Source organism: Trichinella spiralis (assembly GCF_000181795.1).
Source record: "Trichinella spiralis strain ISS 195 chromosome Unknown Scfld9, whole genome shotgun sequence".
Lineage (NCBI taxonomy): Eukaryota > Metazoa > Nematoda > Enoplea > Trichinellida > Trichinellidae > Trichinella > Trichinella spiralis.
In genome coordinates this window covers 4,767,969-4,778,699 of record NW_003526948.1, presented here as the reverse complement: position 1 = coordinate 4,778,699, position 10,731 = coordinate 4,767,969, and the positions used below count along the sequence as shown (strand labels likewise).

The window sequence follows — 10,731 nt, the reverse complement described above, 5'->3', positions numbered from 1 at the left end:
TATGTTGTTTACTATTGTTGTTGTTAGTGCTGTTGGCTAGTGAAAAATAAAAATCACTATTTAACTTATTTTTTGTAATGTTTTCTTCTGAATGATTACTATCGCATTTGATATAACGTCACTTTGGTACAATAAAATAGAGGACAATGATAAAAATTATTTTCAAAAATACTGATAATGAAAAAGTATAGACTACGCAACAAATAATATATTTAAATAAACAAAATTTCAATGAATGACGAAACTTAAAACAGACAATAAAATTTTGGAATAATAAATATTTTCATTTTTATGTTACGTCACTATTATTAAAGTTACGTAATCCTAAATGGAATATTTGAACCAATAAAATGAAAAAATATTACAGCTAATCACAAGGGAAAGATTTGAATCAATGAGCAATTAGACAAGGAAAACCAATACGAAAAAGACTTTACGGTCTAATAAAATAGCGAGATTACGGACTAATAAAATAGCGAGGACAACGACCAATAAATGAACAGTGGGACCGAATGGGAACAATTGAGCCCAAGTGGGACCATCCCAGCTGATACCGTTCTTCGAAAGCTTCGAAATGATAATAGAGCAATTTTCATTGTATAGAAAATCAAATATCACATTATTGCTATATTACTAGGGGCAAGTTGATTATTACATTATAGTTTCATGATGTACACTCCTGCATTCAATTTTACATTTATTTCGCCACTCTTTAATTAATAAAAGCACTGGAGTAACATTATGCTTTTTGTTAATGTACATCAACGAGTACACTACTAATTCACTCACACGATCTGAATCACTCTTCTCTAACAGCATGTTAAACTTATAAATTATTTGCTGCCACATGCGTGTGTGCCTTTAGTAAATGAACTTCTAATCATTAAAATGAATGCTTAAAGTTTTTTGCTTAAAGACAATAAATCAAAGTGAAATATTAAGCGCAAAACTAAACTGCTTCAGCTTAAAGTTTGCGTTAGGAACATTATTATTTCAAAGCACTGGATAGATGTTTTGAAGTATAAGCTTAAACAAATTAAAGTTTTCGCATATGTTAAGCGCACAAAGCTTCCTTCTGGTGTACGTGCAATAAAATGGTCGATGTAACAACTAACTAATATCAGTTTTCATAGCAAATCATAAACGGAATAATACATAATCCAAGGAAATGTGATATAATGTGTTATAATTACAGATTTAATTTAAAAAGTTTAGAGGATTAATTTTATATGTTGATCATTTTAGGGAGAGAAAAAATTGGTGAACATATGCAAATGCAATAACAGTCTACTTACTTTTCTTTCAGCTCTTGCATTTCTTCATCGCTGCACTGTGATAAATCTTAAAATATTTCAGTATAGAAAACATGAAAACTTCCTCATGGCATTTCATTACTTGTGATCCATATTTTAAATGTAAACTCTGAACTGCCGACATCGTTTTCTGCAATACAAGTGTACTCGCCGCTATCTGATATCATTGCGTTATTAATCGTCCATGACATATGTGTTCCTTCGTAAATCTGAGTGTTTAATCTGCCAGCATCTGCCTGCATTATAAAAATATTGTGCTATTATTGTAAAAAATAAATAAAGAAAGAACTTTCTTACCGGGAGTTTGTTTTTCAGACAGGTAAAGCGCACTGGAAGATCAGAATACGTTTCAAATTGCAAATGAATATTTTCATTTTCCAGCGCTGCAAGCCTCAGCTCTGGTGTTAGCGTAAATACAGGCGCTTTGTATTTGGACAGTATATTATCAGGGGGAACTGAACATTTATATTGTAATTATGATTATGATAATGATAAAAATAAAATTTACCTTCAACTAATAAACGACATTCAGTGTTGACAGTGCCGACAAGATTGGTAGCAGAGCATGCGTACAGACCAGTGTTTTCCACTGCGGCAGAATGAATAATGAGCATGCAATTGTTATCATCAAAATTTAGTTGAATATCCCGAGAACTTTTCAGCTTCTGTCCATCTTTAAGCCAGATTATTGACGGATTTGGTTGGCCTGTGATTTTGCATTTTAATACAACTTTGCTTCCAACATTCGTGCGAACATCTTCCAAGGATTTTTCAACAAATGGGGCCTTGTGTTGAACTCCACCTAAACACACTATTGCATATGTGGCATTGGAAAAAATAATAATTCATACCTTTTACTGTCAGCATGCATTCTGTACTGGCACGGCCATATTCATTCTCCACCGCCATTTGGTATAATCCGGTGTCCTCTTCATCGACATTGTGAATCATTAATCGATACGCTTGATGCTTGGAGGCGAGAAGTTGATAGCGATTGCCAGATTTTAGTTTCTGACCGTTTTTGTACCATCTAATTTTTCCAGGTGGTATGCAACGAACACGGCATGTTAATGTTGCTGTTTTTCCGGTACGTAATGTTTGGTTAACTAGAGGATGAAGAATGCACGGAATGTTCGGAGTTTCTCTCTGTTCTGATATACTGAAATTGAAACAAAAATATATTCCATGCAAAAAGGAAAATAAGAAATACATACACATTAGCAGAAGTGACAGTAACGGTAACCGTTTGGTAAGAAAAACCATACTCATTTTCCGCATATATAGTATAAGATCCACAATCATTTTCTTGAACTGACTCAATCATCAGCAGTATAGTACCATCATTTTGGTGCTGTACAATGATCCGATCATCGTCTTGTATTTTGGTATTACCTTTATAGCAGGTAATTACTGATGTCACATTTCCATCAACCTGACAAACTATTTTCAATTTTTCTCCCACATTCAATTTTACATTCAAATCGGATAGACAATGCAGTTTGGGCAAAGTTCGTATTTTAGATTTGTCTGCAGGAACGGATAATTGGACTGGCTTTTCCCATTCTTTCTGCCGTTTAGCAGTAACAAGAAATTCGTACTCAGTATCCTCTTGCAAATTGATAACATGGAATGCACTATTTTTTGTTATTCCAACTTCAGTCCATTTGCTAGCATGTTGTGGCCGGACAAAAATTTTATACAAAGCTGCTTCGTGATGTTGACCCTTTTCTGACCAACACAAAGTCAAGCTGGTTTTTTCAACTTCAGTTATGTAAAATGAGTCAATAAGTGTCTCTTTGTCGCTCCAAGTCAATTCCACGTCATCCGCTACTGGTCTTTTTAAAACATTCTGAATATCTTCAACTTCAGAATACACAATTGGAGCTGCTTGTTCAGGAATTGAAGTGAAACGCAAGTCTGAATGTTGTTCTTCTCCTTCGTCTATCAGAAGAAGAAAATTACTTTTCAAAATTAAAATTAAATCAAAGCTTAATATTATTCGCTTATTAAAATGAGCTTAGTGAAATTAAGCAGAAACTATTACCCTTAAAAGTGACCGAACCTCTAGTTTCCACTACTGAATCCAATGCAGTTGCTCTGCAGATATATTCGCCTTGATGTTCATCAATGGATGCTTCAATGATACGCAGAGTCGCTTTGCGTCCATCGAAAACAAGACGCATATTTGCATTTTCTGTTATAAACTGCCCGTTTTTAAACCATTGAACTGAAGCCCTCGGGCTACTGCTTATTTCACATTCCATTAAAATGGATTTTCCAGCAGTAGCAAAAACATCTTGCAGAGGTTGAACAATGTGTAGTGGTTCGACGATTTGTTTTTCGCTTTCCAACTCGCTTTCGTCAGGAATGTTTATTGACCGCTTGCATTTCACATCTAAATAATCCAATAACATTAACAGTAAATATATGTTTTCTATATGAGCAAATGGATTGTCATAATATACGCATAATTATAAATCACATCCACAAAATGATATATACTTTTAAAGCAGACCCCGAAAGTGAGCATGAAGTTATATATTTTCGAAGTATTCGCAAAAAATTGAATATCCACTATGGGGAAGTTTCGATTTTACGTAAATCATGCGATGAAATGCTATTCGTATAAATATGCCTCCTGCTAAATTTTGTTTCCCTGATTCTTGACACGGAACACATATTCAAGTTAAACTAGTCAGATTGTTTGTCAAGAAAACAATGTGTCATCATGCACAAATAAAATAGCATATAAGCGGAATCATTTACCAACAACTGTGACAACACACTGAGTGGTCGTTTCGCCGGCAATGTTCTTGGCACGGCACAAATAAATTCCAGCATCTTTTTCATTTGCATTTAAAATTCGCAAAGCGCAATGACCACTAATATCTTCTGTGTACATCATGCGATTAGTCATTTCAATTTCGCGATCATTTTTGTACCTGAAATTCAAATTTACAACGAACGAATAAATGAACGGGTAATATACAGTTGGACAAATTAATTTGCATACCAGGTTATTTTTGGAAATGGAATACCTTCTACAAGACATTCCAATGCAATTTGTGAATTTTCTTCGACAGTAACATCCGTAAGAATTTGCAAGAATTCAGGATAATGTGCATTCTCGACTTCACCTGAACAAATAATTAACCGTTGAAAACCACTTAAATATTGCTAAGTATAACGTACTGTGAACTGAAAAATTGCAATCAGTCCTACAGGTGCCGTAAACATTTGAAGCTACACAAGAAAACACACCCGCATCATTCTGATTAATATTACGCAGCACCAGACTGCAAATTCCATTTTCGACCTGTTAAAATTTATACATGATTATTAATAAAATTAATACTGTAAGGTATTGTACTTTCTGATTAGTAACTGTGCCAATGGGTTCGTTATCTTTCAACCAAGTTATTTCTGCTTGCGGTATAGAATCTACCAAGCAAACAAACGTGTGATCTTCACCTTCAACTGCGGTCTGATCTTCCAAAGGAATTCGAAACGACGGTGGGCTGCCTGACGTGGTAAGTTCTTTACCATATTTATACTCTAAAGCGTGAAAATTTCGCGTGAATTTCTGTATACAGTGGTGATAATAATTTTCCACTACCTTCAACAGTGACTTTGCAAGATGTTTCATCACTTCCAATTATGTTAGTAATTACACATTTAAAAATTCCAGAATCTTCAACGTAGGCTGGATTTACACTGAGCGCATATGTTGAGTTTTTGTCATCAAAATACATCTTGTAGTGTTCTCCATGGTGAATTTCAGTATTGTTCTTATACCTAAAGTTTTTGTGTGATCATTCAGACATTTTAGTCTTTAACTTATGCATTATTACCATTTTATCTCAGGCAAAGGATTGGCCTCAATAAGTAACTGCAATTGAAAAGATTGCCCATTTTCAACAGAAATATCTTTCAAATTTTCAATTATTTTTGGCGGGCAGAATTCTTCTGGATATTTAAGTGTCAGTCGAAATTTCACTTCACAAGTGCCAAGATCATTAATGGCAATGCACTGCCACAAACCAGCATCATCTTTTTGAAATGACTGAATAGTAATGCATTCTTTGTCGTCAAAGCGTTGTATTCGGTACTTTTCGGACGTGTCGTTTATTTGTTTTCCGTTTTTGTACCATTTTAACTGTGGGAAAGGCTTTCCACCAACTAAAATTAATCCGTTTAACTTGTTTACAATACTGAATGTTTTGATTATTAGCAATATTATTTGAATTTAAAATTGAAACTTCGAATTCGTGAAATTTGCTCTAATTATTAATGAATATGCAAATTACCATGGACAAGTAGGTCAAACGATTCTCCAACCATTACGTTTTGATCATAAGGACAAGAAAAGAATGTTGGCACAGAATCACTGCGTTTCAAGCTATCTTCTTTGTCTACTTTTTTTACTGTCAAACGGGCTGCTGTTTCTGCATATCCAAATTTGTTTTCTGCTTTGCAACTATATACGGCTTCATCATCTTCACTGATATTGGAAATATTCAACTCTGCATTAGTGTTATCATGGAAAATTTTGTACTTCTTCGAAGTGGTTATTTCTATTCCATTTTTAAACCTGAACAAAGAAAGGAATAAGATGTATAAAAAATTAGGCAATGTTGCTTCGTTCATTATCATTGCCAACGTTCATAAAGCGCATATACAGCCGAAAATCGAAAATTACCATGAAATATTAGGTCGGGGACTGCCATCGACTGTACATTTCAGTTTGACAACCAGATCACCTGCTTCAGCAACGGTATTTTCAAGCTTCGCAATGATATTTGGAATTTTATCGGGAACTTCTATAATAACTTTCATCACATACATCGAAAATGTATATGTTTCATAACTTTGTCACCTAAATGCAATTCTCTTTCAAATACTCCATCCATCGAAGCTTGTCTCAGTATAGCACTGTGTTTAGCAAGCTTTCCAATTGGAAGCAATTCATCAGACCATCGACGTTTTGTAATAGAATCTTTCTTAAGCTTAAGCTGGGGAACTGGTCGCTGCAAATGTTTCTTGAATTAATTTTGAAGCAAAATTTAAAATATTACACTGCTTCACAATTAGGTGCATATTTTGTTTATACTGGACAGTAATTTAGCACTTTTTTAGAGTAATTTATTTACTATGGTGTTATGCTAAAAATAGTCTGTTAAAGAGATTTGCCTTTGTTTGCTTAGGAAGATGATTTTGTTCAAAGGTCAAGATAAATTTATGCAAACAAAGCCTGCACATAATTAATCACCCTACTTGATGCTAAACCTGAAATAAATACGCTACGAATATTTCCAAACTTACCTCTTCAGGTGCTGCAATTTCTGTAACTTCTGCAGGCTCTTCCTGAAAAAGTTTAACTGTGAGGCATGTCAAGAAATATTAAATAGCATACCGTTATCCAAGGATGTTGCAATGCTTCTTCCACTGTCATTCTGTTACTAAAATAAATTTTTGAACGTTCAATTTGATAATGCATTTGACGATGGTTTTCAAACTGCATAAATGCAAAATAGGTAAAAGCAAGGGAAAAAATTGTTCTTACAAAATACAAATATTAGGTATTGCTCCAGTGAATTCAATTTATCATTATTTGTACAGAAACCAAGTTATCTGCGCAGAGAAGGGGATCTTACTTTTTATTCTTGGTCATGAGTTTGCTAACAAAATCTTTAGCAGTGTCAGAGACTTGTGTCCATATGCTGTCATCAAAATTCCAATCTGCGACAGATACATTGGCAAGAGTTTCTTCATCTGTGTCGCCAGCAAACGGTGAAATACCGCTTAACCTGTAATTTCAAAAATCCCTGTGTGCAAAGCAAACGTATTTAAATTCAACTCAACTTACATGCAATAAGCAATGACTCCAACTGACCACATATCCGTACAAAAGCTGGCCGACTGGTGATTGACTACCTCAGGGGCGCAAAATTCCGGTGTCCCGAATAATAATTGCACGCTTTTATTTTTCTTCAGTTTGGACGCCAACCCGAAGTCAATTATTTTAATATCCTTTGAGAATGACGTACTCAGCAAAATATTTTCAGGCTTAAAAAAATATTATTGTAAAATAAAGTCACAACCTGCTTACAATGATCGCACCTTTAAATCCAAATGCACAATCTGCTTCTGATGCATGTGTTCGATGCCATGCAATATTTGGCGAATATATTCGCGCACTTCTTTTTCCGGTAAGTTTTCTTTTCCTTCCAACAGTTGATCAAACAATTCACCACCAGAAACGCTTCACAGAAAGTAAATAAATTATCCATCCATAAATAATATACTTTTTAATTAAATGAAACTTACAATTCAAGAACAAGAATCATTTCTGAGTTCATGTCAAACGCTTCGTGTAACGTGAGCAAGGATGGGTGATTCAGCTGACTCATGATGTCAATTTCATGCAAAACATTATCCTTAGGAATTCCTGGTCGAGTTTGGATAATTTTTGCAGCAAATGTAAGTCCAGTTGCGTTTTCAATTGCTCTGTAAACGACGCCGTAAGCACCGCGGCCTAGTTCTTCACACAAAGTGTACTTGTCATAAAAATTGCCAGGTAATTGACCATCAGTTTTGTGAAGGGATGTTGGGGGTACTGGTAAAACCTGTTACAAACGTGGATAATAATGTCTGTGGCTATTTAGCAAATGATATATACGTACCAATGAATCGAATTCGCTCATTTGTCGTTGCTGTTTTTCTTTGTATTGTTGAAAAGTAAGATTAACTGTGATATCTTCGGTCTGCTCTAACATCCGGGTCCAGATAGTTGCTTCGCTTGGTTCTGATATTCCATGTACATTTTCCGCTTTTACTCTGAATTTCACTGGTGTTTCTTCAACAGTAAATGAAGCGGTTAATTTTTCTTGTTTTGTCGTTCCAAAAACAGTCCAATCATTGCCCACTCCAAGACTCTCAACATAGTATAACGTGATTTCAGCTTCACCATTGTATAACGGTGGTGTCCAACTGATCGTGATGCTTTCTTCGTCGCATTCAAGTACAACTGGCTTTCCAGGTGAAGATGGTGCACCGGTGATTTTAATTTTTACATCAATACTATCTTCACCATAAATATTCGCTGCTCTCAATGTATAAATACCTGAATCTTCATAAGTGCACTGTGAAATTTCAAGTGATTGACTTGGTCCATCTGATTGTACAGATACGCGGTTACTAACTGTCAACTGCTGGTGGTCTTTTTCCCAAGTGACCGTAGGCAGTGGGCTTCCTTTAACTTCAAAGCTGACATGCGCTGTTTCACCAATGCCACGAAGCAGTTCATTTTGGGTAATTTCGTTGCGGATAATTTTGGCCACAGCTGATTTTTCATACGATTAGATGCAAAATTTTTTGAATGTGAAATTAAGCTTACCTTTTAATTTGAGTTGCGCTGATTGAGTCACAGTTCCATGACAATTTTCTGCTTCAATGGCAATTTCACCTTCGTCGTTTTCTGAGGCGTTTAGCAGTTGAAATGATGAATGATTTTTAGCAGTCGAAATGCGATGCTTTTCATCACTGCATATTTCACGACCATTTTTATACCATTTAATGTGTGGCGCTGGTTGACCACAAAACTGTACATTGAACGTTATATCTTCATTTTCAAAAACTGAAGTATCTTCTAGTAGAGTCAGAAAGTTTGGTGCGATACCTACTGCAAAATAGCGCACAGTAAATAGATAAAATTCCTCTTTAAATTGATATGAATTTACCAGTTTTTAGAGGTAAGGTAATATTATCTGAGATTTCACTAGCTGGACCAATTCCTGAATCGTTTTCGGCTGAAACTCGAAATGTGTACGTATTTCCTGGAATGAGGCGCTCTACAAGTAATTCAGCATTTGGGTTCATTCCTCTGGAAACAACAAGCCAATTTTTTCGAACACATCCTTCATCTCTCCGTTCCACAATATAATTAGTAACAGTTGCATTGTTAGCCGCTTCTGGTGGACTCCATTGTAAAACAATAAAATCAGCATTCAATTCTTTCACCGTTGGTTTTCCAGGAGCACCTGGTTTATCTACAGATGAAATTAAAGTAATTTTTTAAATATATTTCCTATTAATTGCGATGTGGTTTCCCTCACCAAGCGACTCTTGTAATTAAAGGTAGAAAGCAAATTATAACATTATATTCCTATTCCTTAATTTGATTTATTTTCATACTGTTATATTTCATCATTTTCCCACAACAATAATACTTGCGTAGTACTAATTCAGAAGTGAAATAAATTAGGGCAAAATTTAACTAAAAGATGTAAATGTAAATTACTACAGGCATTTGATTTGGTCAACATGCAGGCTAATTATAGTAACGCAGTGTTTACCTTTCCATTTTCTTATGTTCACTGGCTCAGTTGTTTGTGTTCCTTCGCTGATACCGATACTGTTTACGGCATTTACACGGAAAAGGTATCTTGCATTTTGCTTCAAATTCGACACTGTGTATTCGAGGACAAATTCTAAACAGTGGCATATTGCTTTTTATTTTAAGTCTGAATAGCATTAACGAAGTCTTACCAGGTAATCTTTCAACTTCTTCCCAATGTTTCTGAGCTAAATGTCGTCTAGAAATGACGTATCCTGTAATTGGAGAACCACCGTCATCTTCTGGTGGATTCCATTGCAAAGTAACTGATGTATTGTGTACGGAGAGAACATTAAGCGGCGGTTTGCACGGCGATGGCGGAGTTAATAACGTTGGTATGCGTTCCATTAAAATGGGGTGTTCCGTTTCTAGTGGTTCGGAAATTCCTAATGAATTTACTGCTATAACGCGGACGTGATACTCAGATCCTGAGTTCAAGTCGCTAACATGGCAGCGTGTTTCTTCAGGACCCACCTGAAAACATATTATTAATATTCATGCATCACAGCGTATTAGGCATTTACCGTTGCAACTTCAAGCCATGTTGTACGCTGGCTTTCTCGAATTAGAACAACATAACTGGAAATATTCATGAAATCTTCAGCGTCAGCAGGGTTCCATTCAACATATATCGAACTCATAGTTTTAACGTTAACTTTAAGTGGACCTTTTGGCCGTTTCGGTAAGGATACGGCACGACTTTGAACGTATACTTCACTTTCTGTTTCCAGCAATTCGCTCTGTGCATCTTCTTTTCGTATTCGGATAGCAAACTTATAAGTATATGAATTGGTCAAGTCTTCCAGTATGCAGTGGGTTTGACTGCGATCCAGAATTGCCACTACTGACCATTCATCATCCGTTTCGCCTTTCAGCAGCACATCGTATCCATCAATATTATCTTCTGTCGTTTCTGATGGATGGTTCCATTCGAGGTTTACTGAATGATCGCTTAATCTAGTAACTGTCAGATGTGCAGTTGGAATAACTGGTGCTATTTTAACACTGGTGACAAGCTCTAAG

General features: G+C 35.5%; 1 protein-coding gene across 1 annotated transcript in view; it reads right to left on the bottom strand.

The window, feature by feature from the left end:
• Positions 1-1,291: 1,291 nt before the first annotated feature.
• Positions 1,292-10,731, bottom strand: part of Tsp_05689 (putative immunoglobulin I-set domain protein) — a 50,762-nt gene continuing 41,322 nt past the window's right edge. Inside the window, exons 56-81 of the mRNA XM_003371997.1 lie at positions 10,233-10,726; positions 9,861-10,182; positions 9,668-9,802; positions 9,053-9,361; positions 8,710-8,994; positions 7,997-8,655; positions 7,641-7,939; positions 7,434-7,575; positions 7,180-7,379; positions 6,968-7,120; positions 6,727-6,871; positions 6,636-6,677; positions 6,190-6,340; positions 6,013-6,133; positions 5,621-5,904; positions 5,165-5,492; positions 4,930-5,108; positions 4,327-4,450; positions 4,080-4,255; positions 3,376-3,708; positions 2,528-3,254; positions 2,165-2,472; positions 1,822-2,115; positions 1,611-1,768; positions 1,396-1,549; positions 1,292-1,341 (exon numbers count right to left, since the gene is read on the bottom strand). Coding sequence (XP_003372045.1) covers positions 1,292-1,341; positions 1,396-1,549; positions 1,611-1,768; positions 1,822-2,115; positions 2,165-2,472; positions 2,528-3,254; positions 3,376-3,708; positions 4,080-4,255; positions 4,327-4,450; positions 4,930-5,108; positions 5,165-5,492; positions 5,621-5,904; positions 6,013-6,133; positions 6,190-6,340; positions 6,636-6,677; positions 6,727-6,871; positions 6,968-7,120; positions 7,180-7,379; positions 7,434-7,575; positions 7,641-7,939; positions 7,997-8,655; positions 8,710-8,994; positions 9,053-9,361; positions 9,668-9,802; positions 9,861-10,182; positions 10,233-10,726 — 6,572 coding nt within the window. The remainder of the gene's footprint in view (positions 1,342-1,395; positions 1,550-1,610; positions 1,769-1,821; positions 2,116-2,164; positions 2,473-2,527; positions 3,255-3,375; positions 3,709-4,079; positions 4,256-4,326; positions 4,451-4,929; positions 5,109-5,164; positions 5,493-5,620; positions 5,905-6,012; positions 6,134-6,189; positions 6,341-6,635; positions 6,678-6,726; positions 6,872-6,967; positions 7,121-7,179; positions 7,380-7,433; positions 7,576-7,640; positions 7,940-7,996; positions 8,656-8,709; positions 8,995-9,052; positions 9,362-9,667; positions 9,803-9,860; positions 10,183-10,232; positions 10,727-10,731) is intronic.